Genomic DNA, 27,061 nt, shown 5'->3' with positions numbered 1-27,061 from the left:
TGACCGCAAGCTATCCTCCTGTCTTGGCCTCCAGAAGTGCTGAGATTACAGGTTTGAGCCACTGTGCCTGGTCCATAACCATTTTCTTCTTCTTCTTCTTCTTATTATTACTGAGACAAGGTTTTGCTCTGTTGCCCAGGCTGGGGTACAGTGGCACTATCTCAGCTCACTGCAACCTCCAGCTCCTGGGCTCAAGCAATCCTCCTGCATCAGCCTCCCAAGTAACGGGGACTATAGGCACAAGCCACCATGTCTGGCTAATTTTTAAGTTTTTTGTAGAGATGGGGGTCTCACTAAATTGCCCAGGCTCCATAACAATTTTTTTTTTTTCAGTTAAAACAGTTTATTTATTTTTTTGCCTTCAAGCATCTGTTTAACAAAGCACATCTTGCACCGCCCTTAACAATTTTTAAGAATATAGTTCAGTGGCATTAAGTACATCCACATTGTTGTATAACCATCACCACCATCCATCCCCAGAGCACTTCATCTTGCAAAACTGAAACTTTGTACTCATTAAACAATTAATCTCAGCCCAGTGGGTGGCTCACACCTGTAATCCCAGCACATTGGGAGGCTGAGGTGGGCAAATCACTTGAGGTCAGGAGTTCGAGACCAGCCTGGCCAACATGATAAAATCCCATCTCTACTAAAAAATACAAAAAAATTAGCTGGGCATGGTGGTATGTGCATGTAGTCCCAGCTACTCAGGAGGCTGAGACAGAAGAACTGCTTGAACCAGGAGGTGGAGGTTGCAGTGAGCTAAGATCATGCCACTGCACTCCAGCCTGGGTGACAGAGGGAGACTCCATCTCAAAACAACAACAACAAAAAACAATTAACTCTCCATTCCCCTCTCTCATTTCCTGGCAACCACCATTCTACTTTCTGTCTCTATAAATCTGGCTACTTTAGGTACTTCCTATGAGGGAATCATACAGTATTTGTCCTTTGCGACTGGCTTATTTAGCATAATGTCCTCAAGGTGAAGGAAGAAACTTTTAAACCACTTTTGTTTTTTATGTCAAAGGGGGCTTCTTTACCTACTTAAGTAACACTACGTAGTGGCTATTTCCATCCCACTTCCAAGTCCTGAAAAACAAAAATGTAAAGATCTTCCTCTATCCTCCAATATGGACCTAGCTTTTGCGTTTTGATGGTTTTTCATTTTCTTTTTCACTTTAGTTGGCTGTCAATTGGAAATTGTTCTCTCCCCCAACTTTGGGGAAAAGAAATGAAAATCCAGTTGAAGCACATTTTTTCCCAAATGTATTTGAAATGCTCTATCTAGTTCTACAGTTCTGGACTGTGAGCATATCCCGAAATTCTAGAACATACCGGCATCATAACAAAAGGTGAGAATGACTGACAGCTGAATTATAGTGTGGGAGAATAAAGTATTTATTACTTGTCATAAATTTAGAAAAACCAATCTTCCTTCCATCCTTCCCTTCTCTCTCTCTCTCTCTCTCTCTGTCTCTCTTCTGTGGTCTTCGTTTTCTAATTAGCCATTTTACTTATTATCTAGATGGTCAATGTTATATTGCTACAGACATCATAGTGAATGACCTGAGGTGTTTCAATATTTGTGCTTTGTGAGCCCCAATTTTGATCTGTTGATGCCTTATAAGCTGATCCCTTTGTGCTCTTGGTTCAGTTCTGTCCAGTTCAGTAACCTTTTGTTTCTTTTGGAGGATACCAAATGGCTAAGATATAGCCCTCCTCTTAAGAGCTGGTCAAACTGTAGAGGGAGACACGCACACCCTCAGCTAACACTGGTGGAAGGCTCCCAGGAAGCCTGAGGAAGGTCAGTAATAGAGGGTCAGGAACTACAGAGCTTCTCAGGGAATGGATCAGCCAACTCTGAGAAGATGAGATTGAGCTGAATCTCTCTAGTCTCATCCCCAGTAATATGTTTTTATTTCTAATTGCTTTATTACAGTTTAATTATTATTATACCATCATATCTACAGTCGCTTTGAGTTAATTTTTAGTTAACAAAGATACAAGGATAGTAATATTTCATATCTTCCCGTACTAAATGTCTTTTTTTCTTTTTTTTTTGAGACAGTCTCGCTCTGTTGCCCAAGCTAGAGTACAATGGCGTGATCTCCACTCACTGCAACCTCCCCCGCCTGGGTTCAAGCGATTCTCATCCCTCAGCCTCCGGAGCAGCTGGGATTACAGGCGTGTAACATCATGCCCGGCTAATGTTTGTATTTTTAGTAGAGATGGGGTTTCACCATGTTGGCCAGGCTGGTCTCGAACTCCTGACCTCAAGTGATCTGCCTGCTTCGACCTCCCACAGTGCTGGGATTACAGGTGCGAGCCACCGTGCCCGGCCCCGTACTAAATGTTCTAACTCACTATTTAAATGTTGTTCTTTCTAAGTTCAGCCATTCTCCAATCTTCCCTATCTTCCAGCAAATTTCTTCCTCACGAGTACAATGGAACTTATTAGTAATGATGTGTAAGGCTTTAAAGTATAAGCCAATCACATAATGTTGGGCTGTTTCTGTAGGAGGTTATGATATTTCAAGGGTCATAATCTGTGTCTGGGCAAGTCTGAACCTCCAGAACTGCAGCCTGTGTTGTACTATGGTGATGCTGTGGCTCCGGGCTCAGGAGCAGTCCCTCTGCTGAACAGGCTGTGGAGGGAATTCTGCAGTCCACACAGACAGATGGTACGACTATTACCTTTGACCCTGGACTCCGCTTACTGCAAAGTGAGTTGGAAGATTTATTACTGATCTTTGTTAGACAATAACCCTGCTGAGTTTTAACTTCTTCAGAAGAAAATTGAAGGAAGGAAGAAAATAGCATGTACCATATTCTTTTACTGCAAAAAAGTATATATAATACTTCTAGTCACGCTACAGATAACACGAAAATTGAAAGTAATTCTGGATAATCTCTGTTATGTGACAGCATTACCTAATGCACTTAAAGGGATCATTCTCAACTATTTATCATAATTGAATACGGAAGAGTTGCAAAGTTAGATTATCTTATGATACACAGTCATGGTGATTTAATTTTTCTTTCTAGTATGCTGTCTCTCAGACTAGGGCCTACAAGTGTTAAAAGCAAAGATTTTTGTACACGCATGTACACAGCGGCATTATTTACAAGAGCCAAAAGGTGGAAGCAACCCAGCTGTCCATCAACAGATGAGCGGATAAACAAATGTGGTCTATATATACAATGGAATAGTATTCAGCTTTAAAATTCTGACACATGCTACAACATGGATGTACCTTGAGGACATTATGCTAAGTGAAATAAATCAGTGACAAAAAAGACAAATATGATATGATTCCATCTACAGGAGGTACCTAAAGGAGTCCAACTTATAGAAACAGAAAGTAGAATGGTGGCTGCCAGGGGCTAGGGAAAGAGGGGAACAGACAGTTCTGATTTAACAGGTACAGAGTTTCAGTTCCGCAGCACGAAAAGTGTTCTGGAGAGGGAAGGTGGTGATGGTTGCACAACAACGTGGATGTACTTAATGTCAACAAGCTGTTTAAAAATGGTTAGGCCAGGCGCAGTGGTTCACACCTATAATCCCAGCACTTTGGGAGGCCGAGGTGGGCGGATAACTTGAGGTCAAGAGTTCGAGACCAGCCGGGCCAAAATGGTGAAACCCCATCTCTACTAAAAATACAAAAATTAGCTGGGTGTTGTGGCACGCTCCTGTAATCCCAGCTACTCAGGAGACTGAGGCATGAGAATCTCCTGAACCCAGAAGGTGGAGGTTGCAGTGAGCCAAGAGTGCACCACTGTACTCCAGCCTGGGTGACAGAATGAGACTCTGTCTCAAAAATAAATACTTTTTAAAAATGGTTAAGATGCTAAATTTTATGTTATATGTTATTTCACCACAATTAAAAATAATTTTTAAACCATTTAAAAACATAATTCTTAAAAAATAAGTTAATGACAAAAGTGTAAAAATCTGCGTAGGGTACAGGGGTGGAGGAAGGCAAGAGAAAGATTATTTTTTTCCCTGAATTTCAGATCTGGTTTAGAAATGGACATCTCTGCTTCTATCATAGTTGAGAAAAGATGCCACACCCCTGCCACTTTCCTCTCTCTCTTTCTGAGTGGTTCTTAACCTCTCTTTAATTTGGAAACATAAAGCAGCAAGTTCCCCTTAGCCTCTTGAAATTCTCCCAATTCACAAACGATGCCACCTACTCTAGCCTGACAGCTGCCTCCCGGGACACGGTGAGCTAGCCCTCTTCTATTATAGGTGCTCTGCTGAGACACAGGCCTCATTTCCACATGGGCCCACCCAATAATTACTTCAGTATTCTTGAATTTCAGTAAAGAGAGCTGGGAGACAATAGTGAGAAATGACCTACTGTACAATAAAGAACCTCTGTTGGGAGCTGGGGCAAAGGCCAGGGTGCTAAGGAAATGACTTCTTGCTCCTTCCAATATTGAAAGGATACTCCAGCAAATAAAAGGACTTTGCATAAAAGGAAGAGACAGGCAAGCCTGTGTTCAGCACTGATGGCACTAAGGGTTCTCATGAAGATTTCCTTCTCAAATTTACGCCATAGTTTACACTTCAAGAATTCTAAACCCAGTGTTTTCTGCATTTCATAAAAAATAGACTCTTGGCTGTTTCAACAGGAGATCACACAATCAGCTTTAAGGGCCCCCCAGTGAATTAGTGAAGAGAAGTAGTTATGAGAGAGAAAGAGAAAAGAAGTCAATATTGTTGGCTCAAGAATTCAATAATGCATGGAGCTGCTACTCCATCCCAGGGCCCTGCCTACTCTCTTATCTAATCAACTCCATCTTTGACCTGTTTTCTCTGCTCCTTTATGACAGATTTTTAAATGATGAATTTCTGTTGTCTTTCTCTGTTTTGTTGTTGTTGTTGTTGTTGTTGTGCTTTGTGTGTGTGGGGGGGGCAGCATTCTTTCCTTTTTATTTTTATTTATATTTATTTTTTCTAGCAGGTAGAGGTTTCTTCAAGTTTCTAAACTGACAATACTTATAAATGTAATTTTTGATGCAGTTTCTGTAATCCATGGTGATCTGCAGCTCTGGGGTCATGCTTTCAGTTAACTTCCTGTAACTTAATAGCTTTATTTTTTCTCAAAGTAACATATTTAGTGTTAACTAGAAACATCCTTCCTATACAGTCTCTCTGAAAACAGCTTTATGCTTTGTCTCTTTGGAAGCCTCTGTTCCCCAATGGCCATAATCTAGTTCAGAGATCTGAGGAATGAAGGCCATCTCGAAACACTTGTTATATAAAAACTAGAGGAGAAAATAAGGGTAAAATCCTAAGGATGGACGTCAGCCGATGATGCTATTTAACAAAAGGTAGTCTGCCCCAGTCAGCTCTGGTTCATTCCAGATAACCAATTTTAGAAACTCAGTTTTTGTTTCAACAGAGACTAACAATCCTGGACTTGAGCAGAATTCTCCAACAGGGGAACCTTCAGCAGATGTGCTAGAGATAGGGGCAGTGATCCCAAATAGCATGTTCTCTGCATGAGGTCATAATCCACCAGGGCGTCTGGGAGGATACAGCACGCATACTTCTTACACTTTCTCAATACTCAGCTCAAGCTCATCGTAAAGACCCTGCCTAGCATTTCCAAGGCAGATTCGCTTGTATTGTCTCATTTCTTAGGGATGTCTAGCAATTGTTTGAAATGTACACACATCCCAAAAAACAAAACAATGCAGTGTGTGGAGGATTAGCCCTCCACCTTGCATTCTTACCTCTTCTCGAGCTTCTCTGAAGGATGAATTTAAAGTTCTTCCTCTCCCAGGAAGGGAAGACTTGGTGGTGTCTTCCTGCTGCCCAAAGAGCTCCTCAATGGTCTTTGTATCAATTTGGTAGTGATGTTCCTGCCTGGCTGCCAAGGTCCAGATGTTGGTTTTGCCTCGAACTTGCTCCTCCGGAATAGTTTTCCAAAAAAAGCTTCTCATCCGCTTTTTCTTACCAAGGTGGCTGTAGCCGTTCATGTGAGTAGTTGGGGGTAGGCCTGGTGGGGGAGGTGGGATGGGAGGCTCCCCAGGAAGTGGAGGTGGAGGTGGAGGAGGGGAGGAAGGACATTCTTCCCTTGAACATGAACATGGTGGAGATGGAGGGGGTGGAGGAGGAGGTGGAGGAGGTGCTGGAGGAGGTGTCTGCCCAATCATGAATCCAGGTGCTGTGGCAATATTCCCATTTTCTTTGTCACTGACCAAGGAGACACAATTCATAACATGCATAGTACTGTTGCCTCCTATGGAGATAATTTCTTGGCCTTGGAGAAGAAGACACAAACATCAAACTTGTGTAGCACTTTTTCACCTGCTATCTGCCGCCAGAATAAAGGGCAACTGTCCTCTTCCAAACCTAGCAAGATAAAATAAATATCAAATCAGTTACAGACAAACAGTTTCACATCAGCATTTCCCTTCAGAGGCTAGTATCAATCCTCCCATAAGAATTGGATATGAAAATCAATGAGGGGCAACACATCCCAAGTTGCATTATAAGGACCCAACGCTTTTCTAAATGTGAATCAAATTTTACTACTTGGAAATTCTGCCAAAGAAATTGCAACAAATCCAACTGGAAACCTTATATTAATCAACAAAGCACATTTATATTGAGAGCCTGCTATAGGCTCAGCAAGTATTGCTCACTTTATGAATAAACTACTTGTTTACTAACTAGTTCGTTCTCTTTGGACAATGGTTGCCCAACCCCTAGGGAAACTGCCCAAACTGCTGAAGCATTAGGCATTAGTGACCCTACCTTATTCCAGTCTGGACATGTCTCCTACCAATCAGTGGGTCAAAAAAGGCTTCTTGCACCTTGGATGGATAAGACAGGGCATTTGGAGATGATATAATAATGGCCTAGCTCATTTCCCTGGAATCAGGGCCACCATATTTATGCTCTACTTGGTGATGTGGCTTTCCCCCAAAGAGAGAAAAGAACAGCAGATATGAAAAATGAGATTCCAGCCCTAAATCAAGCTTTACTGCTTACAGTTTTAGACAAGTCACTTTGCCTCACTAGACTTCAGTTTTCTCATTTGTAAAATTAGGAGAACACATTAAATGACCTCTATCATCTTGGATTCTAGTTAAGCCACTCTTTGGAAACCATCACCTACCTCTTCTGCTTCTGACACTTTCAGCAAAGAAGAGATACGCCCAAGGACACGCTGCCCATGTCACATCTGCCACATGTCCCTTATACACAGTCACCAACTTACTTTAGTGTGTTGCATTTTTATGGAACTTCATGTTTGTTTTTGAGGCTGGGCTGTTACCGATCTGATGTGAAAGAGAGCTCAAAACTACTAAATTTCTTCAGATATGAGAACAGGTAAGTGGGGGGTGTAGAAAGGGCCCCATGCAGGCTATTGAGTGAGCACCCCAACTAGATGAGAGTGTGGAAAGGGGACTATTTCCTCTAGATCACAAAGGGCCATACACAATGGCTTTTTACGCGGCACTTCGGGGTGTAATTATCTTTTTACAGCACCACTGTCAAAGCCCATACTTACAAACACAAGTTGATCAAATTTTAGACTACACAGAAGTAAACAATCTGATCTCACAAATTCAAATATTACAAAATGATTTACACAGAACTACATCCAAAAGGCAGGGCTGCCTTGGGAATAAGAGTGGAGATTCTAGGAATAGACTGCTTTTTCTCAGAAAGTTCCGCTACTTTCAAGATGTGCAACATGAGCTGAGGTCGGTAACGTCACCTACATTTCAGCATCCTCATCTACAATATGAGGAAATACTTGTTCTATTGGTTTGTATAAAAATAAAGAGCTAACACATGTATGGTCCTTACCAAGATGCCTGGTACATAGTTAGCTATTATTTATAACAATAACAAGTTGTTATCATATGTGCATATAATTTCCCTTTATTTTCACAGGCATTACATTTGCTTTAAAATATGTATTGGGTTTATAGATAAAATGCCAAGTTACCCCTGGCTGCTAGGAACAAACTTGTAATATTTCCATTCTTTGCTATCAAAGTTTGTGAGATCTGTCCTTTCTCAATGCTTGGTGATCATCTATTAAATTGTCTCCATATTACAAAAGCAAATATTTTAATGAAACATTTGACTATTGGAGTTCTGAAAACTGCCTCTATATGGGAGGAAAATGGCATCTCCAGCTATTAATTGGATACTTTAAAAAATCATTTTAACCACTTTTAACTGGGCAATTTAGTGGCATTAAGTACATTCACAGTGTTGTGCAGCCATCACCACCGAATAATTTTTAAATAAGTAAAATAGAAAATATTTTTCCAAGCTGACATACAGCTCACTTGAGATGTAACTGGCTTCTAGAAAGAGTTTTCATAATTATCATTAGGGGCATAACTAGGCTGTTTTCATAGTTGGCACTCTTAAAGCAAATGACTCATTGTCAATTACAGTTTATAGTTATATTTGAACTCTTCTTTTTCAAGACTGTGCAGGTAATTTTGGCAGTTTATCCTTACATATTTTAAAATACTTCTGTACATAAAATATCTCATGTATAGAAGAGCTGTTAATCCTCCAATTTACCTCCACTTCCAGATATGCTGACTTATTTAAAGATTATCCCTGTTAAGAATGGTGATAAGCTCAAAAAGTCTCCAATCTGGAAAGCAATAACTCATTCAGTGCTGTATATGTACAGATGTGCCACTAAACCTCACAATGCAAATACAGAGATACTGACAAAGACTAAGGAAGACTACATACTCCAAGATTATGCAACCTCACTGTGTCCTAACAACAAAGCCAGAAAGGTGCATGTTTTAGTACCGTGCTTTGCACAGAGGAAGTACCAGATAAACGATTGTCAAAGTAAAAAGTGACACTTGTTAAGCTCTGCATTGGGATGATTCTAACCAACGCCCCATGTAAAAGAATGTTATTTTTAAAAGTTAAAGGAAACAAAATAAAATGTACAACACTGTCCCTGGTAGGCTGTCTGATTAATTTCTTCCCAGGGTAACACACAAGGATCCTAGCCCTACAAAGGCTTCTAATGAATAAGTTCGCCAGCAATGATTAGCCAAGACGCTAATGCTTTTACTACCTTTACTCCAATAGGGTTTTCCCCTGGGCCAGGATGTCCAATGTGAAAGAGGTGTCAGGAAAAGCGGAGTACAGACAGAATTCCAACCCTTTCCACAGCCACATGGAAATTAAAATAGAGAATACACAAAAGAATGATGGATTTGCTGCAGTACTGCCCGCAGTAGAGATGCAAACACACACTCTCCAGGTACACTAGGAGAACGCAGGTGATGCTGCAGCCCTAACAGACCACACTGGCTGCCTGTTTCTCACAGCTGACAACTGCCAGTAGGGACAATGGGATTAGCCCCCACTCTGTCTGGAAAATGCTAAGTAGTCCCATCAATCTGCCCCCAGGCAGACAGAGACAGGCCTGTATGTAAGATCTCAGCTACAGGTTGGAGACCTCAGCAACAAGATGAGGTAGCTGCTAAGGCTGACAAGTGCCCAGCTCTGAGTAAAATGCAGAGCTGTCATGGCTGGGCTCTGAAGATGGGAATGTCCCCTCAAGTCCCCTGAGTGCTACTCATGACCCATCAGAGTTGTGTTTGAGTGATGGACTCTCCCAAGGAGGCTGTAGCTCAGTTGAGCATCTTTTAACTATGTGAAATTTCAATAAAGCGATGCTGTGATCATGTACTTAACTTTTAGTTAATTGGCAGGCAAAAAATCTTAGAACGTTCATTAAGGGTCTTCAAAGCCGCCCCTGGCCCCCTCCTAAACTCTCTTGCCTAAACAGCCCGCTGTACTTTTTCCTTGGTGTCAGAAACACCCCTAGAAGTTCTAGTCTCGGCCGGGCGCGGTGGCTCACGCCTGTAATCCCAGCACTTTGGGAAGCCGAGGTGGGCAGATCACGAGGTCAGGAGATCAAGACCATCCTGTCCAACATGGTGAAACCCGTCTCTACTAAAATACACACACACAAACACACACACTCACACACACACACACTCAAACACACACACACACTCAAACACACACACACAGTAGCTGGGCGTGGTGGCGCGCCTGTAGTCCCAGCTACTTGGGAGGCTAAGGCAGGAGAATCGCTTGAATCAGGGAGTTGGAGGTTGCAGTGAGCCGAGATCACTCCACAGCACTCCAGCCTGGTGACAGAGCCAGACTCCGTCGCAACAACAAAACAACAATAACCAAAATAAAAGAAGTTCTAGTCTCTTGAAGGGAGCCAAGAAAAGAGAGTATGTAGGCTTCATCTCACAGTGTATTTAAGGGGAGAGCATGTTCCTGGACGTCAGTTTGGAGCTCAGGGCTTTCCTGAACGAAGACCAGTGGGGTCTTGGTGCTCAGCTGGTCACTCACTCCTTTGGTCAACAATAATCAAAAGGAACATCAAGGAAAACCTGCCAGAAAACCTTTCCCCTTGACTCCTGGCATGTGCCACAGATGAGGTGGGGGCAGGAAGGGCTGGCCCACATGCTTCTGATGACAAACCAGGACAGAGCAAGCCGAGTTTGGAGAGCAGAGGTAGAGAAACACATAGCCCTATTTTATTGTATGTGGGAGAGAAGAAAAGGATGGGGAAAGTATGGACAATTCTAAACTATGGAATTTTTACTCTCACTCCACTAATTCGGGAAAAGGCTCCTCCACCACCACTTATCTTTCAAAACCTTTCTTGACTATTAAACACAGAATGTCAGTCGGTACAATTACACAGTCGGGCCAGAGCCGGACCGTGCAACTCTTCTGTTAGTTCCGTCTGCCTGTGCTCCAGGCAGCAGTGAAAGAACCCAGGACAACGCGTTCCCAGTAAGCGCCTTCAATCTGCAGCACAATGTAAATATTCACAGACACCCGAGACCAACACCAGAGAGCAGAGGAAAAACGCCTGTATTTGAATGTACATTTTCAGTTTCTCTCACTGTCCCAAAACCAAGAAGAAGAAAAAAAAAAAAAAAAAAAGCACATCCGTGCCAAAGGATGCTCTAGAGAGAGGGAAGGAAGCGCTGGCTGCTCCTTCCAGGAAGACAACTGTGGGTCAGTAGAAGGGGGTCACAAGACGGCCGAATCCCGGAGGTCGTTTCTGTCCACACAGAAGTTTGAAAACCGACCATTAAGTCGGGAAGAAATTCGGCCTGGGGGATCCTGGGGCACCACTTCTTTCAAGTTTGGATACATAGTAGTTTACTAGCTCTCCGCGTTAGACAGCGGTCCGCAGCCTCCTTACATCCCCAACCCGGCACCCCGGTCCCCCCCCGAGCCACTCACCAACAAGCCACCGGCTCAGCCGCCACCGGCTGGGCCGCGAATCCCCGGGGAGCCGCGCTGGGATCAGCAAACTGAACGCGAGTGGGAGGCCCCGCGGGCCGCGGGGAGCCCCAGCCGCGTCCTTATCAGCGCCGCGCAGGAGCGCGTCGCGGCGCGAGGGTGGGGCGCCGGTGCGCGCTGAGATCGACGCCCACACGGGCCGCGCCAGCTCTGCGGCGGGGAGAGAGGCCGCGGCCTGCGGGGCGGGGACTGCGGGGCGGGCGCCCAGCGCGGGCGTTGCACGACCCTCGGCCTTCCGCAGCGCCGACCGCTCTCCCGTCCGGCGGCTGCAGCTGCTGGGTCTCCCGCCGCACCCGCTCGCCCATTCCCGGCGCCTCCAGTTGGGCGGGGGTCTCGGCCCCGCCCCCTCTCCCCGAGGGGCCCCGGCTGGAAAGCCCACGCCCCCCACGCCACGCCCCCTGGGGCGCCAGCCCCTCTGCGGGGGATTAGCACGCTGCGCCCAGAAGTTGGGTGGGAGACGGCTAACTAGGGGAGGTGTCCGTGTGATTGAAACGAAACGGGGGGGGTCTTTCGGCTCGCAGACAACCCGTCTGCGGCGGCCGCGCGCTCCCACCCCACCCAGAGCCTCCGCCGCGACATCTTCCCACGTCCCCCATCCGGGTCGCAGGCGCGGGGGAAAAGCCTCACGGCCGCACTGCGGCTCTGCCAAAAGGGAGCCGGGTCGAGCCGCTGAGAAAAACAGAGGGGAGACTCCTGGCGTTTGAAACCGGTCAGAACCCGCTCTCCAAGAGCTGGAGAAACCCCTTGTTTGGAGGATGATCCCCAGCCCACCCGCTTCCTCCCCCTCCCCACACTCCTGCAGGCGCGGGGCGCAACTTGCAACCCGAACTTCGCGCGGCCGGAGCAAGTGTGTCGGGGCGAGAAGGGCCTGGTCCTCGGTCCGCACCACCGCACTAGGTCCCCGCCACCGCCCCACCACTGTGTCAGGGGCCAGGCGTGGCCCCCGGCCGGCTAGGGAACCGAGCGCGGCGCCGCGGCTGCGCATTCCGTGCGGGACGCCGTTGTCTCCCAAGGGTCGGGATAAACTAGGGGGCGGTTGATCTGAAAGTCTTAGCCACGACTAATAGTCAACCGCCCAGGTGCGACCCGCGGCAGCCTGGCGATGCAGCTCGTTCTCCAGACTCGGGTCCACACCGACGCGTCCTCGCCTCCAGGGACCGATCGCTGTTCTCCGCGGCCGGGTAAGGGCAGCCGCCAAAGTCACCGGGGTGGATGTGGAGGGAGCTGGAACCTCCTCTCCAGCTTTCCCGGTGAGGCTCGGAGGAAGCCGAGACCCGGCACCAATCAGCCGCGCTTCTCGGCGCCTCAGCCTCGGGTCCCGGCCAACACCCCGACCCCGACCCTCCCAAGCGGCGGGGCTCCAGCTCCCCGTGTCCCGCGCCGCGGTCGCCCCCGCCTCGGCCGCCCGACCCGCACTCACCCGCGGCCAGTGCCCCCCGCTCCCGGCGCGCAGACCGCTGCAGCCTCCCGCCGCTGTGTCGGCGAAGCCGCCTCCTCCCGGTCACTGCAGGCCCAGCCGCCCCGGAGCGCGAGGGGGCAGGGCGGGGCGGGGCGCGGCGGCAGCCTCAGGTAACAAAGCTGCGGCCCCGCTGCTCCTGGCCGGCCGCGAAGGGCAGCGCGCCCTTTCCTGCTCCGCCCCTCCCTCGCCCCCCCCTTCCACCCTCAGCGCGCCACCGTCACCGCCACGCGCTCACCTTCACCTGCGCGGGGCCCCGGGGGAGATGCCTCGGGGCACACTGCTTCCCGCACCCGAAGGCTGGCGCGGGGCTAGGCTGGGGGCCACCGAGAGAAGTAGGGGCGGCAGGAGACGGAGATAGCTGGGCTGCCCAGAAGAGCCAGGTGTCCTCGGGGAACGGGCGAGAGGAGGCGCCAAGCTGGCTTCTGAACCGGCAAGTGCCTTTCACAAAGGAGCCTTTGCGGCAGCCTCCCAGGCACCCTCTCTTGTGCACACGGGCGCGCACACACTCATATACACGCGCGCACACACACACCCGCACACGCCCCCCGACGCACGCGCCGGACCACCCTCTGCCCCAACACGTGCTTCTCCCTGGAGACCTAGCAGCACTTGGGCGAACTGTCTTGTCCCAGCCCCTACAGCTGAAACCTGGCTGGGCTAGAGCTTCCCAAAGGTCAGCTCCTCCCTGGGGCCTGCCAACCTGTAAGTTTGTTACCGTTTTTTATTATTTTTTTTAATTCTCAATGGTGATGGTAACAGGAACCTTTAGGTTGTATTAAAGCGTAAAAAGACCCCTCAAAAAATTTTGCCAGGCCTGATCGAATGAACGCACGCTGTCTGGGAAAGGCACATTCCTCACAGAAAGAAACAGGGGAATCGATTTAATCACATCTTTTTTTTTTTTTTTTTCTTCAAAGTGACGGGGCGCCAAGCAGTGAGAAGCAAGTAGTCAAAGAAAACATCCCGGGCAAACCGGCTGACCGAAAATCCACTGTCGGGGTAGGGAGGCGCCCTCTACGGGGATGAAGTCATCGCTACCTTTGACTCTTTGATCCTAGATAACCGACCAAGACGTTTCCAGCCTAATGCCTGACGCCTTTTGCTTCCTCCATCCTGGTCCTCAGTCCCTGAACTCCCAGGAGAGAATTCCTGACGTCCTCGGTCGAACCTTGGATCGAGAAAGAGAAACTATTAGTGTAAACAAACCAATCAACCCAAAAACCAGAACTGTGCCTGCCAATAGCCCATTTCTTGGCCATTGATGGAGCATGAAGAGAAATGGATCCAACTAAGAACATCTTAAAATCTTAAGGAATAAGAAAATGTAATAAAGAGAAAGACAATGTCATGCTCAGGGAGCTAATATGAATCCCAAAGGAATATTGACTGTTCAGGCTCAAGTTAAATTACAGCAGATCGAAAGTGAGGAGTGGAGTGGCATCTTCTTTTGTCTTACTGTCGACCTTGTTAAATGGGGAGTCCACACCCGCTGCCTACTCCTCCCTCCTCAACCCCATGACAGTGGGCCTCCCCCCAACTGTATTGAGCATGCACTCTAAAAACAGTTACTTTTTGAGAAGTCAAGTCTGGTGACCCATTCTCAGCCCCTCATCCCTTTGATCTCCTTGGCAGCATCCTACCCTAAGGCCTTCTCTATTCTTCTCTGGCCTTCTCTGCTGACCCTTCTCTTCCTTTGAGGACAGTAACAAGGTTCTTTCAACTCTTGATCTCCCATTATTCCATAGAAATACCTTCTGATTTCTAACTGAACCCATCCAGATGTCCTGGGGCCTGAAGCTTGTATAACTCCTGGGGGAGCTTCTTAAAGGAAAGCAATAAAAACTTACAAACATAATACTAGACATGTATCCTTGGAAGGGCCCGGGGAAAATGAGGGGCTTGGAAACTTGAGCTTCAAGGTACATCTCCAGGTTTCTCTTCAATGTCAGGGACTCTTGAATCCATATTGTCATTGTAAAATTTCAAGTCCAAATTCAAATATCCAAAAATCAACTCATCTTTCCCTCAAAACTAGTACTCTTCCCACACCCACCACCTCCCCCTCTTTACCTAAGACCTGGTTTTTCTGTTTGAAATCCTAGCTTTTCCTTTGCTTCTTTGTCTCTATTAAATTATTTAAAATTCAAGTATTTGCTAAATTTGCTGCTCTTTCCCAAGTAACCTGTTTTATTTTTTACATACACCATCACCGCAGTAACCCCAAGTAGTGGAAGAGGGAACCAGTATTTATCTGCTGTTGGCCACATATCAGGCACCATACTTGATTCTCACCATGATCCTATAAGCATTCTGATTTCCTAGCTTAGAGAAGTTAAATTGGATACCTACATCCACTACCTTGGTGTTCTTTCTGCTTCTCTCTTCTTCCTAAATCCATCCCAAAACTGCTGTCAGGTCACTGTTTTTAAAAGTCTGATTTCATCACATTACCTACCTCTTCAAAACCTTCTGCAGATTCCCATGTGTTCCTCCAGGAAGAAGGCAGCATTCTTCAGTCTGACAATCCGGCAGCATCCTACGTTTATCTCCCACAATTGGATGTGTCCCATTTCACTTAAGCAGTGGGACGTACTGCCCCTGAATATGTCATGCTTATTTTGACTTTTTTTTTTTGAGATGGAGTCTCACTGTTGCCAGGCTGGAATGCAGTGGAGCGATCTCAGCTCACTGCAACCTCCGCCTCCCAGGTTCAAGCGATTCTCCTGCATCAGCCTCCCAAGTAGCTGGGATTACAAGCATGCACCACCACACCTGGCTAATTTTTGTATTTTTAGTAGAGATAGGGTTTCACCATGTTGGCCAGAATGGTCTCGATCTCCTGACCTTGTGATCCACCTGCCTCAGCTTCCCAGAGTGCTGGGATTACATATGTAAGCCACCGCACCTGGCCTACTTTGACTCTTATTTTTCAAATTGTATATAGGACATGGTCAAAAAGTGCTTGAATGACGCATGGCACAACTCTTAAATAGAGTTCATGTCTTGATGGATTGGATCTAAAGCTGCAAAATCTAGAAGACAATTTATTCTTCATCTATTAATAAGCTGATTGTCCATCTGTATCCCCCAAATGTGCCAACCAGCCTTTGAGTAAGGCTGGAAAGGCTCCTGAAGCCCAGTGTGCCCAAAGTCTGCCCAGCCACTGGCATTCGTGGCTTGGAGGTGGCGCTGCTGCCACTACAGGGCTCTTGAGCAGTGGGCAGTGTGACCAGCTCTCACTTTTCCAACCAGGCCAAACCTCCCAGAAAGTGTGTTAGATAATTCAGTGTGGCCCAGAAAATGGGTCTGTACCAGGCACTGGTACCAGGCCCTGCAGAAGAACTGCTGTGTTTTCCTGATTTGATTTGCAGCTTGCTCTTCCCTCTCCCTGGGTTGCCCTTTCCAAAATGCTGTATTTCCTACACCCAGTTTATTTTGATTCTTATGGCTTCTGCCTCCTTGGCCCAGAGAGGCTTTTAGTTTCTCCTACATCAAGTATTTTGTATTTCAATCTGTCATTAGGAACAACTAAAGAAAGCCTTCAAAATGAATCAAATTTCAGAATCCATGTAAAACAGACTTAGTATTCGCTTAAGGAGTAAGAGTCTAATTCATGAGCTGACTTCATGGGCCCTCTAGGGTACAGACTGAGATCTTTACTTAATCTTTAATCATTATTCTTCTTAAAATATATATTGGATTAGATCAGTTGTTCAGTATTAAGATTCTAGGCTGTCTTTGCCTTTTAAAATTGGAAACTGCAGAAAGAAACAAACTCTGTCCACATTATGGTTAAACAGATTTGCAGACAAATGCAAAGGCTTGCCAATCCTCTGACCTTGTTTCCTTCAAAGAGTGGCAAGTGCAAAATAAAATCAGCAGAATTGTTACCGTTACTATAAAATGCAAATTTGTATCAAATATCTTATTGGCAATTTTCCAAATAACTTTTTTTTTTTTTGAGATAGAGTCTCACTCTGTTGCCCAGGCTAGAGTACAGTGACACAAACATCCTCCCACCTCAGTCTCCCAAAGTGCGTGGTTACAGGCATGAGCCACTGTGCCTGGCCTCAAACAACTTTCGAACTGAAAAAATAATACTTTATTTCTGATTTTTTAGTTTATTTTTAATTTTTTTAATAGAGACAGGGTCTCACTGTGTTGCCCAGGCTGGTCTCTAACTTCTGACCTCAAGCAATCCTCCTGCCTTGGCCTCCGAAAGTGCTGGGATTACAGATGTGAGCCACCACACCCAGCCAATACTTCATTTTTGAAGGCTAAGAAATTTAAATAGTAAGTTGCCTTTAAATACTGTAAGTAATGAGTAGGCCCTGATCATTAAGAGGGAGAAAAGGGAGAAATATTTTTCTGAATGCTAAGTAGTGATTTTTGAAGGTTTTTTTTTTTTTTTTTTGAGACAGGGTCTCGCTTCATCACCCAGGCTGGAGTACAGTGACGTAGTTACTGCTCACTGCAGCCTCAACCTCCTGGGCTCAACTGATCCTCCCACTTCAGCCTCCCAAATAGGTGGGACTACAGCCACGTGCCACCACGCCCAGCTAACTTTTGTATTTTTTGTAAAGACAGGGTTGAAAGTTTAAAATAGAAAATGCTTCCACATGTGATGTTAGTATCTAAGGTAGCATCAATGACATTTGCCTTGCCAGAAGTAAATAGGGGTATTTTGTCAACAATAGTGCCTGATTTGTTTGAAGGTAGGAGAGATTAAAGACAACCTTTACCCAACATACAGGAATGAGGTAGTAAGATAACGTGATGACTCTCATGCCCGCCTATCTATACTGTATTTCCTTAGAGCAAATTGTCCATTCATTTGTTTTTCGTGTGTGTGTGTGTGTGTGTGTGTGTGTGTGTGTGTTTTAGAGGCTGGAGATGGAAGAGGAGACTAAGAAAAAAAAAAAAAACTGTAGATATCACTGAGCTTTCACCCAGAAAACCTCCAGCTAGAGCTCTTTTTAGTTTACAGTTGACTCAGTGCTTAGAAAACTGGTTGGTGTTTGTGTAGGGTCTGGCTGTTATAACATTCAAACCTTGAGGAGAAAAATAGCTGTAAAATATAACATCAAAACCTATCATTTCTTTCCATTATTTATCACCAGAAAAAAGTATGTGAGTCTTAATAAGAGGAACTAAGTTAAAGAGTTGGTCAGATGCCAGTTTCTTTTGCTATGGGTTTAAACTGTTTTCAAATTGTTTACCCTTCTAAGAAGTTAGAAGAGCAAACAGTAATTTGAAACCATAACACACACAGTTTAAGCAGTCTCCAAACCAACCTAATCAATCAACAATATTGGGGAGAGAGAGAGAGAGAGAGAGAGTGTGTGTGTGTGTGTGTGTGTGTGTGTGTGTGTGTGTGTGTGTGTTTCCCTGGGGAAATACTATGTGCACATCCCACGTAAGTCTTTGTAGGACATAGAAAGATGGGCAAAGGCGACATGTTGGTGACTTAGCAATTGGTAAAGCCCTTTCTGCTCCCCTTGGAAATCAAGTGTGTGCTTAGTTTAGTGAAATAGCTCTGGACAGTTCTTTGCACTAAGCTTCTATAATGAGAAGGCAAATACTTCGGGTATGGTAGCAAATAATAAACCAGTCCACAACAATCAGAATCTTAATATTTCTCAAGCAGATTTATAGAAATAATTAAAATGGACCATTGAAAAGCAAAGGGGGCAAGCTTTTTGTCAGAAATACTATTATTCAAGTTTTGACTGGCCTTGGACACAAAGAGGATTCCTGTCAAACACTTAGCATCATAATCAGTTTACATCTACATCTCTTTGTGGGCCTGACCTGGCTAAAATTGAAGGGGGGGTCTTTTGGGGTTAAATCTAGGACTCCTTTCATCTTAACTCCTAACTTGCTGGCCTCCTACTGAAAAACAAGGATCTGGTAATTAACTCAGAAGGGTTGGTATTAAATATTCAACCTTTTATCTAGTGTTTTTGTGCCTTTGATCAACTTTTGTATGTTAGATATTAAATTGTAAATTAGATAGTAAAAAAGAAGAAAATTTATCTGTACATTACAATGTATCCAATTGGTGGTGATTTCTCAAAACTATGCCAGAGAAAAGAGCAAAGAAGTTTACACTTAATGTCTTAAAATGTTAGTTGTTTTCCAAGTAATACCCTAGGCTTCCTACCTACCCCACCACTGTGTGGAAGGCACAGGTGAACACGTTTCTGCATTTTGGGGTTTTGAATTGTGCCCTGCTTCCTGTGGGGTGATTGATGGGCAGTGTCACTGTAGGCGTCTGTTTCACACAGTTGGGGGCAGGGAAGGAGTGCAGGGCAAGCACACAGCTAAGCACAGGACAGTTTACACTGTCAAATGGAATTGTTTTCATGCTGGAAATGGCTTCACAGAAACAAGATACAATTATTTTTTCAGGAGAATTGAAAATTTTAAAGGACCATAGAGAAGGGAAAGCAGAGAAAATACTAGATGTCCACACATCTTCATTTCTCCCTCCATGCTTCCCATGACAGATTTGAACATATTTTCTAGCTTTGCATTCCCTCCTTTACGGCATACCTTCTTCACAGTTTATCTTATTCAATAAGGAGATTAATATCCAAGGGTGGCTACTTGCCTGCAGAGCATAATCAGGTTAAACATTGTCTATGGCAGGGGAAGAAGGCAGATAAATTAATCCTACCCCAGCAGCTCCACTGCACGGGAACTCATAAAAAGGGGGTCTCTGGTGGTCCCTGTACTCATGTACAGAGTCTACAGAAGTCCCTTGATGGTGCGAAACGAAAGTAAATCTCGGGACCCCCAAATAACTAAGCCAAAGAGAAAAGTCAGGCTGGGAACTGCGTCGTTGGGCGAACCTGCCTCCCATTCTGTTTCTAAATGAGATAGCTACAAAGATTAAAAAGCGACATATTTCCCTCACAGTTTGCACACAAGGAAATTCCTTGTAGACAAAGGACAGACAGAACTCAAAGTCATCCCTCTGCTCATGTGAGACAAATGCGTGTCTGTGCTTCCTTTGCCTTATTGTTTCACTAAGCCAGACTAAGGTATAAGTGACTATTCCTCTATGCCCCCTCTCATATGTAAGTTGTGTATTCAGTAAAAGGTTAATCAGAGACTCAAAAGAATGCAACCATTTCTCTCTTATCTACCTATGACCTGGAAGCCCCTCCGTGCTTCTCTTTGTCCCAGTTTTCTGGACTGAGCCAATGTACATCTTACATATATATTGATTGATGTCTCATGTCTCCCTAAAATGTATAAAACCAAGCTATGCCCTGACCACCTTAGGCACATGTCATCATGACCTCCTGAGGCTATGTCATGGGTGTGTCCTTAACCTTAGCAAAATAAACTTTCTTTTTTTTTTTTCTCTAAAATTTAGAATCTTAAACTAAATCCTTTATTTCAAAAACAAACATAAAATAATTTCCCAGGCAGAGAAAAGGTTTGAGATGGAAGCTTTCTTGTTAGCAGTCCCTTCATGCATAAATGGGGTTGGATAGAGAGGGGAGAGGGAATGGCCAAGGATACGGAAAGCTTTCACAATGCATGCCGAGTGTGAAGTGACACCTCCAACAGATGAGGTTTATCATCTTTACTTAGTCACACAACATCAAGGACTGGTGAGTTCCAGGGAAGGGCTCCATTTCATCACCTGGGTCAGTTCTCTTCCCCCGCATGCTCCACAATGCAGTAGAACCAAACAACACATTCATCTACAACAGAATGTTCAAATAACACCTGTCCAATAACTGCCCTTACTTCTTTGTGCTCTCGGGGAAAAGAAAAAAACAGAAAGCAATGAAACCTAAACCCTTTGGCAAGTCGGCCGGTGCCTATTCTCCTAGGGCATTTTTAGTGGAACTTCGGCTGGCCCTTGCCCTCCTCCCAATATCAGTGAGGAAAGTGGCTGCGGGACAGGTTTGGTCATCTGCACTGGAGTAGAATGAGAAACCAAACGCGATTCAGGCCACAGGTGGATTCTAGCACATTTCTAGATTGGATTGGTTAAAAATGTCATGTTGTGCACAGGATGCAGGCAAACGAGTTTTTTTTTTGAGGGACATAATGCCTGTAAGGCAGCGTGAACGGTCCGATCTACCATTGGGGAGGAGCTCCCTGTGTAAGGACAGAGAAACCAGGGGGCCTCGAGGAAAGTGTTGGTTTGGAAGATGGAGGAGATGATCTTTCCGGTGGCATTGGTGGTGCCTTTACTGTCTGAGCTGGACTCAGAGTCGCTGCTCCCAGAGGAGGCCAGGCCTGGGAGGATGCTGATACAGACTGCAGCAGAGGGGCAGTGGATGGAGGGGACACTCAGGGAGGTATTTCCCAGAGACTTGCAGGATGAGGGCTCTTGATTCTTGTCATCTGGCTCAGGGTCCGGTTTCAGTCTTTTCACACTGTTGTCACTCTCTGAGCTCTTATGTTTCACAGCTCCTGCCAACAGCTTTGCCTGGGAGAACTTATTCTTGGTTTCTATGGGCTTCACAGTCAGTTTCTTTTCCACTTCCTTCTTGTTCTCTTGAGAAATTTCAGCCTTCTTGAGGTTATTTCTGTATTCCTTCAGTTCTTTCAGTTCTTCTTCTCTTTGTTGCTTTTCTATTAGTTCCTGCTGTCGAGAAACCTCATCAAGGAAGTTGGTCTCATCTTCATCTAAGCCTCTTACCATGTTTTTGAATTTGAACTGTTCCTTATACTCCTGCTGCTTCCTGTCCTTCTGTTCCTGTAGCCTTTCATATAGAGATCGAGGGTCATAAACCTCCTCTGGACATTCTTCTGGATCTTCAGGTTTTCAAACTTTCTCCCATTCTTCTTGCCTCCTTTTGCACCATTCATCTAGTTCTGCCTCAGACACAAAGCTCTTTTTGATAACAAGGTTATGATCATCCCCTCCATCCATAATGAAACAACCAATTGCCACTACAGAGTCCCGGCAAAATAAACTTTCTAAATTGACTGAGACCTGTCTCAGATATTTTGGGTTCACAATTGGCAACCACAGTGGGATTCTGAGTGGAGGTTCCCCTGACCTTTGACAAATTTCTTATTGGTGCTTGGTACCAGCTTGAGCTATCTTTATGGCTCAAGCCAATAGGATACTTGGCTGAGGCCTGGGAGCCTCCCGTTTAGAGAATACCTGATCTCCCAAAATTTGGTCGAGATCTAAAGTTTACTTGGCTGTACAACCCCTCTTCTGGAGTTTCACTTGCTTCCAACAAGGAGAGCAAGTTTTCCTACTTCCATGACAATGGAAGGCAGGTAACTCTTTCGTGGAGTCTGAGCTCACTTCAAAACAATTTGAGATTTTTCCTGCTTCTAGGATGATAGAGAGCAGTCTTCAGCCTGAGACCCATTCTTAGACAAGTAGCTGAATCAGGGTTCTGTCTTAGCTAAAGTTAAGATTCACAACCAGCTGGTCTTAAATTCTTACCATTAGAGTACTCAGTAATCATATAAATTGTGCAGTTGTTTGTTTGATTTGCTTAGCTGTTTTTGTTGTTACTGTTGCTTGTTTGTTTGTATTTTTTTTTTCCCCATTGGGTTTGACCAACTCTATCAGCCCTGATGAAATCCAAAGGAAAGTCCAAATTGTGGGGAACAAGGCCTCTGAATTGGCTAAATTCCCATAATTGAAAAGGAAAAAAAGGGAAAAAGAAAAAACGGCCAGCAAAAGAAAAAAAAAGGGAAAGATTTTTTATTTAGGTTACCTAAAGGGCTTTAGTTACATAACAAGGCCACCTGTTTTGTTTTTTTTTTTTTTTTTTTTTTTTTTTTTTACTAACCAAGCCAAACTAAAAGAGCAATGGCTGTCACCTCACACTGCGGTTTGGTAACTAAGGTTCTGCCCCCTTTTTTTTTTTCATCACATCAGCCTGGGTTTGGTTGCTAAATCAAGCCCTTTCTGGTTTGGTATTCATGTTACTTTTGAAATATCAGCAATGTGTCCCAGCTAAATGGAAATGAGATTTAAAAGAATTTTTTTTAGGGAGCTTAATGGTTAAAAGTCAGCTTAATTAAAAGCTAACATCCAAGATGTGTTTGTGTGTGTTGTGTCTGTGTGTGTGTGTGTCTGTATTTTAAAGGCCTTCATGTTTTGTTTTGTGTTTTTCCCTCCTAGGACCTTGGTTTGTTTGTTTTTAGCAAGTTTTTTTTTTCTTCTCAGTGGACTAAATCTGTTTTTTCATTTGTTTCTGCTGTCTGTCTTTTTTCTTGCCACCCTCTGCTGCATGAGGAACCTAAAATAGTTTCTAACAGCCTGTCAGTTTCTAACAGGCATTCCTTAAAGAAAACAGAGAAGGTGCCAGACTCTCTTTTGGGGAGAAACCTCTGTTTTTCCTTATGGAATCCCAAGAGTGTAAACAGACAAGTTCATCTCAGGTCTTAAACTCCTTGCTTTTGTATTATGTTACCTGGTTTCTTCTTCTCCTTCTCCTTCTTCTCCTCCTCCTCCTCCTCCTCCTCCTTCTCCTCCTCCTTCTTCTCCTCTCCTTCTTCTCCTTCTTCTCCTTCTCCCTCTTCTTCTTTTTCACTAAAATAGTTACTATAACAGAGTTTACACTTGGGCGTTTAGAGTAAGGAAGAGTATGGATTAGACACTTAGGGAAATGTCTTTGTTAAAAAAAAAAAAAAGGAGGATGCACTGTAAAAGCATCATGTGGTCTTAGCCTCATAATAATTCTCTTTTTGGAGACCTAGGATTCAGTGTGGGCTCAGTCCAGAGATCAGAGATCCAGTTTAGAACTACCTATCTAAATAAAATTAGTTTTCTTATACAATCCTATGATAGATTTCTATAATTTTATGTTTGATTTGGCATTTGTTTTTAATTTCCCTCTACTTCCATCAGACTCTTTCTCTCTGTACCTTGAGATGTAAATTTAGCTATCTGATTTTTTCACCTAAGAGTTCCTTTAATGTACAAATTTAGGGCTATCTAGCTGACAACTGCCTAGGGTAATAAAATAGGCTACCAGGAAGTTGGAAGTCTAAAATAGAAGGAAAAAAAGGTCTTATGAACCTGTAAGATCTACTTCTGTCTGCATGTCTAATACATCTATGCATTTATGTGTCATATGTTTCATTGCTAAAAATATATAAAAGAGGTCTAATTAATTGGCTTAAAGAAAAAAAGTTGCTTTAAATCAAATACCTTATCAGAAAAAACAGAGACTTTAAGTCAAATGCTATTTCAAGTTCATGTAACTTGAGTAAATCTTTAGTAAATAAGCTGGTTTTAAAGGCATTATGAACTAGAAATTAGAAATGGCTCCAGAATTGTCAACATACATTATTGCTTAAATTTATTGGTAAAATGATTTCATATTTATCTCTGCTAGATGTCAAAATTTGGCATGAGGGTTATAAAGCTATGAATGCAGCCCAAAGGAAAATTATCTTTGCTTATGCAAAATTTGATAAATAAGGCATTTAATATTGTTCAGTTAATGGAAACAGCTACATTCTGAGTTATTGGCAAAAAGGAAGGAAGGGAGGAAGGGAGGAAGGGAGGGAGGGAGGGAGGAAGGAAGGAAAGGAGGAAGGAAGGAAGGAAGGAAGGAAGGAAAGAAAATATTTATTTAACTGTAAGGTTCTTACTTAGGAAAACCTGAAATTCACAGACTATAAAAATGATTAACTGGGAAATAACATTAAATGATAACTATCAGAGTTTTCACAAGTAATCTGGGTAAAATATTAAAAAATTAATTAGGTAAATGTGATGAATAAATCCTTGTAAATAAACTTGTCATATAAGTTAGAATCTAAAGTTATATTAAGTTAAATAATGGATACTCATTAAATGTCTGGGTCATTTCCAATTTTTAAAAAATATATATTATAGGAAAATATTTTTTCTAAAAAAGAAATGTGTTCTTATTTAAAGGAAAATAATTTTTGTCTAATTCAAAGGTTATTTAAAAGTTATTTATGAAATAAGGTAAAAGTAACCAGTAAATAAAAGCAAGGTAAAGGAAGTTATAAATATAACAGGTATTTTCAGCAAGAAAGGTTAAAAAGAAAATAATTTTATATGAGAATTAATTTTATATGGTAGATTTCTGCCTTAGAATAAAATGACTGGTTGTTTAAGAAAAAGGGATGTTCAGGACAAACCAGAAAGTCCAAGCATGTCATGAATGGTCTGTGTAAGTCATAACAAGAGGATTTATGGAAAAAACTTATATATGATCAAGTTGTCTATAATTAAAGGGAAATTATTTATAATAGTCTTTCTAGAGATTGGGTTTTTATTTTGTTTTTTAAAAGACACTTATATACTAAAGAATTGGGTAGAACAATGAAATTTTCTTAAGGTATTGATTTACTTTTAATAAAATTACAAGAGATTTTAATTTTTTTAACCCAAAGTTGAAACTTTTATTGCATCTCACTGTTTTCAGCTTTCTCTCCTCATTTAAAAGGCCTAAAATGATAACTCTATCCTTCAACTAATTTTCAGCTCCCATAAGTCTTATTTCTTTGGGTTCCAACTGCTTGCTGTGGCCTGATGCTAAAAATGTTTTATCTTAAAGGAAATGCTTCCTTCCAACCTAATATTCTGTGCTCTTGGCTTTCAATTGTTTTATAAATCAGAAAACTTTCACTATGACTCAGGAAACACTTCCTATGTCCAACTAATTCAAGTACCCTTTTCATTAGTTTTGACTTGAAGGTTATCTAAATGGACTCCCTAGAGGGACCAGCATTCACACGCACTGCAGAGGGTCTTTTTTTTTTACCTTTAGGTAACTGGCCTAACAAACAGATTTTATGTTTATCAAAATAATTTTGATATCATTAAGTTTTGCTCTTCTTAGAAAAATTGAAAAAAAAAATTTAATTAAGCCTATTACATTTACATCTGTGTAACTTTCTATATGTGCTTTTAAAGTCCTTATGCCATTAAGTTACAGGGTTTTGACTCCTTGGTCTAAAAAGGACACGAAGTCCTGCTAAATCTTAAACACTGACAGCAGTTAAATCCTCATCTTCAGACCCAGTAGAAGATGCCAATCAAAATAAATTGCATTCGTGAGACACAGGGTGAGAAATTAAAGCTATTCAACTCCTCAAAGCCAGGGACTATTGCAGAAGAGGCAGGCATGTGAATAAGGGCTGATTTTGACAGATAAAGTCAGTTCAGTTTCTCTATAAATTAATCATTAATGTCAAAGGCACACTAATTCAAGACCAGCATATCAGCCCCTGTGTCAGATTAACAAGGTTTTCTTGGAGCATTAGCTCACTGTTTAATAAAAGGTATAAAGGTTATAAAAGGCTTGTGGAAATTATATCTTATGGTCAAGATGATTAAAATTTTATGGGTTGTTTATAAAATTTTGAAAAACAAATTTAATTGGTCTTACGCTGTCTTTATTAGGTCTTAACGTTTGGAAAATTAAGTTTCCTCTCTCAAAGAATAAAGGTTTTAACTTTTTATTTGTAATCTTTATCACTTTGGCTAAATGAGTGACTTATTTTACAATGGCCTATGATCCTATTTTGTGATATCAAGTGTTTTAAATTTTTTATATTTGACAAACTCCAAAACCAAATTCTGACTTTGGTCTTCATTAATTTTTTTATGTTAGTCCCCTGAAGTCAAAAGAGATGCATTTGGGTTATTTGATAAAATAAAATCATACAAGAAGTATTGTCAAATATGAAACAGTGTTTAACCTTCTTTGGATTAGATTTATATAAATGTGTTATTAGTATGGGTTTCAGAATTGTGTGAAATTCCTGTGATTCTGATATGTCTTAGCATATGCTATTGGTAATAATTATGGTTATTATGTAAAGTTGCTGTATGCCACAGAAGTAACCAAATTTCTTTGTCAGTTGTGTCTTTAACTATGATTGTTCTAAGACTTTTGTCATCCACAGTTGTTTTATTTTTATTCTTTTTTAAAGGTGGTTTAATAATCAGCTATAGGACTCTGACAGGTGCTTTTGAATGCAGGTTTCTGATAACTTTGGAGATGATTGTAACACTAGAATAGAGGAAAACCTCTCAAGACTCTCATGGAGAGCTGAAATATTCACGAATATCATGCCGAACAGGAGTTAACTGCAGGACTGAACTAATAGAAGACTGAAATAATCTTTTTATGATTTTTTGCTTAAAACATTGCTGATCCTTTGTTTTTCAGAGCCAAGAAAACTATTGAGATTTTTATAGCTTTTAACAATTAAGTATACTCCTATAAACAAAATTTGGAGCATACTTCTCTCTACCT

General features: G+C 43.0%; 1 protein-coding gene, 1 long non-coding RNA gene and 1 pseudogene across 4 annotated transcripts in view; 1 reads left to right on the top strand and 2 right to left on the bottom strand.

Moving 5' to 3' along the window:
• FHDC1 (FH2 domain containing 1) overlaps nucleotides 1-20,681 on the bottom strand; it is a 51,136-nt gene extending 30,455 nt beyond the window's left edge. The window contains exons 1-2 of one of the 3 annotated variants that reach the window (XM_024246367.2): nucleotides 13,857-20,681; nucleotides 5,746-6,367 (exon numbers count right to left, since the gene is read on the bottom strand). In XM_024246367.2, the coding sequence (XP_024102135.1) occupies nucleotides 5,746-6,240 (495 nt within the window). In that variant the 5' untranslated portion in view covers nucleotides 6,241-6,367; nucleotides 13,857-20,681. Of the gene's footprint in view, nucleotides 1-5,745; nucleotides 6,368-12,779; nucleotides 13,011-13,053; nucleotides 13,738-13,856 lie in introns of those variants that run through there. The other 2 variants (XM_054554572.1, XM_002815219.4) reach the window with 2 other exon arrangements.
• Nucleotides 11,543-14,673, top strand: LOC129059107 (uncharacterized). Its single transcript, XR_010139806.1, has 2 exons — nucleotides 11,543-12,540; nucleotides 13,736-14,673. It is a non-coding gene; the product is annotated as an uncharacterized LOC129059107 (long non-coding RNA).
• A 133-nt stretch (nucleotides 20,682-20,814) lies between the features above and the next one.
• Nucleotides 20,815-21,720, bottom strand: LOC129059105 (PSME3-interacting protein-like; annotated as a pseudogene).
• Between the last annotated feature and the right edge of the window lie 5,341 nt (nucleotides 21,721-27,061).

Source organism: Pongo abelii, chromosome 3 (assembly GCF_028885655.2).
Source record: "Pongo abelii isolate AG06213 chromosome 3, NHGRI_mPonAbe1-v2.0_pri, whole genome shotgun sequence".
Classification (NCBI taxonomy): domain Eukaryota; kingdom Metazoa; phylum Chordata; class Mammalia; order Primates; family Hominidae; genus Pongo; species Pongo abelii.
Note: the sequence above shows the minus strand (reverse complement) of the source record. Positions and strands in the feature narration are given on the sequence as shown.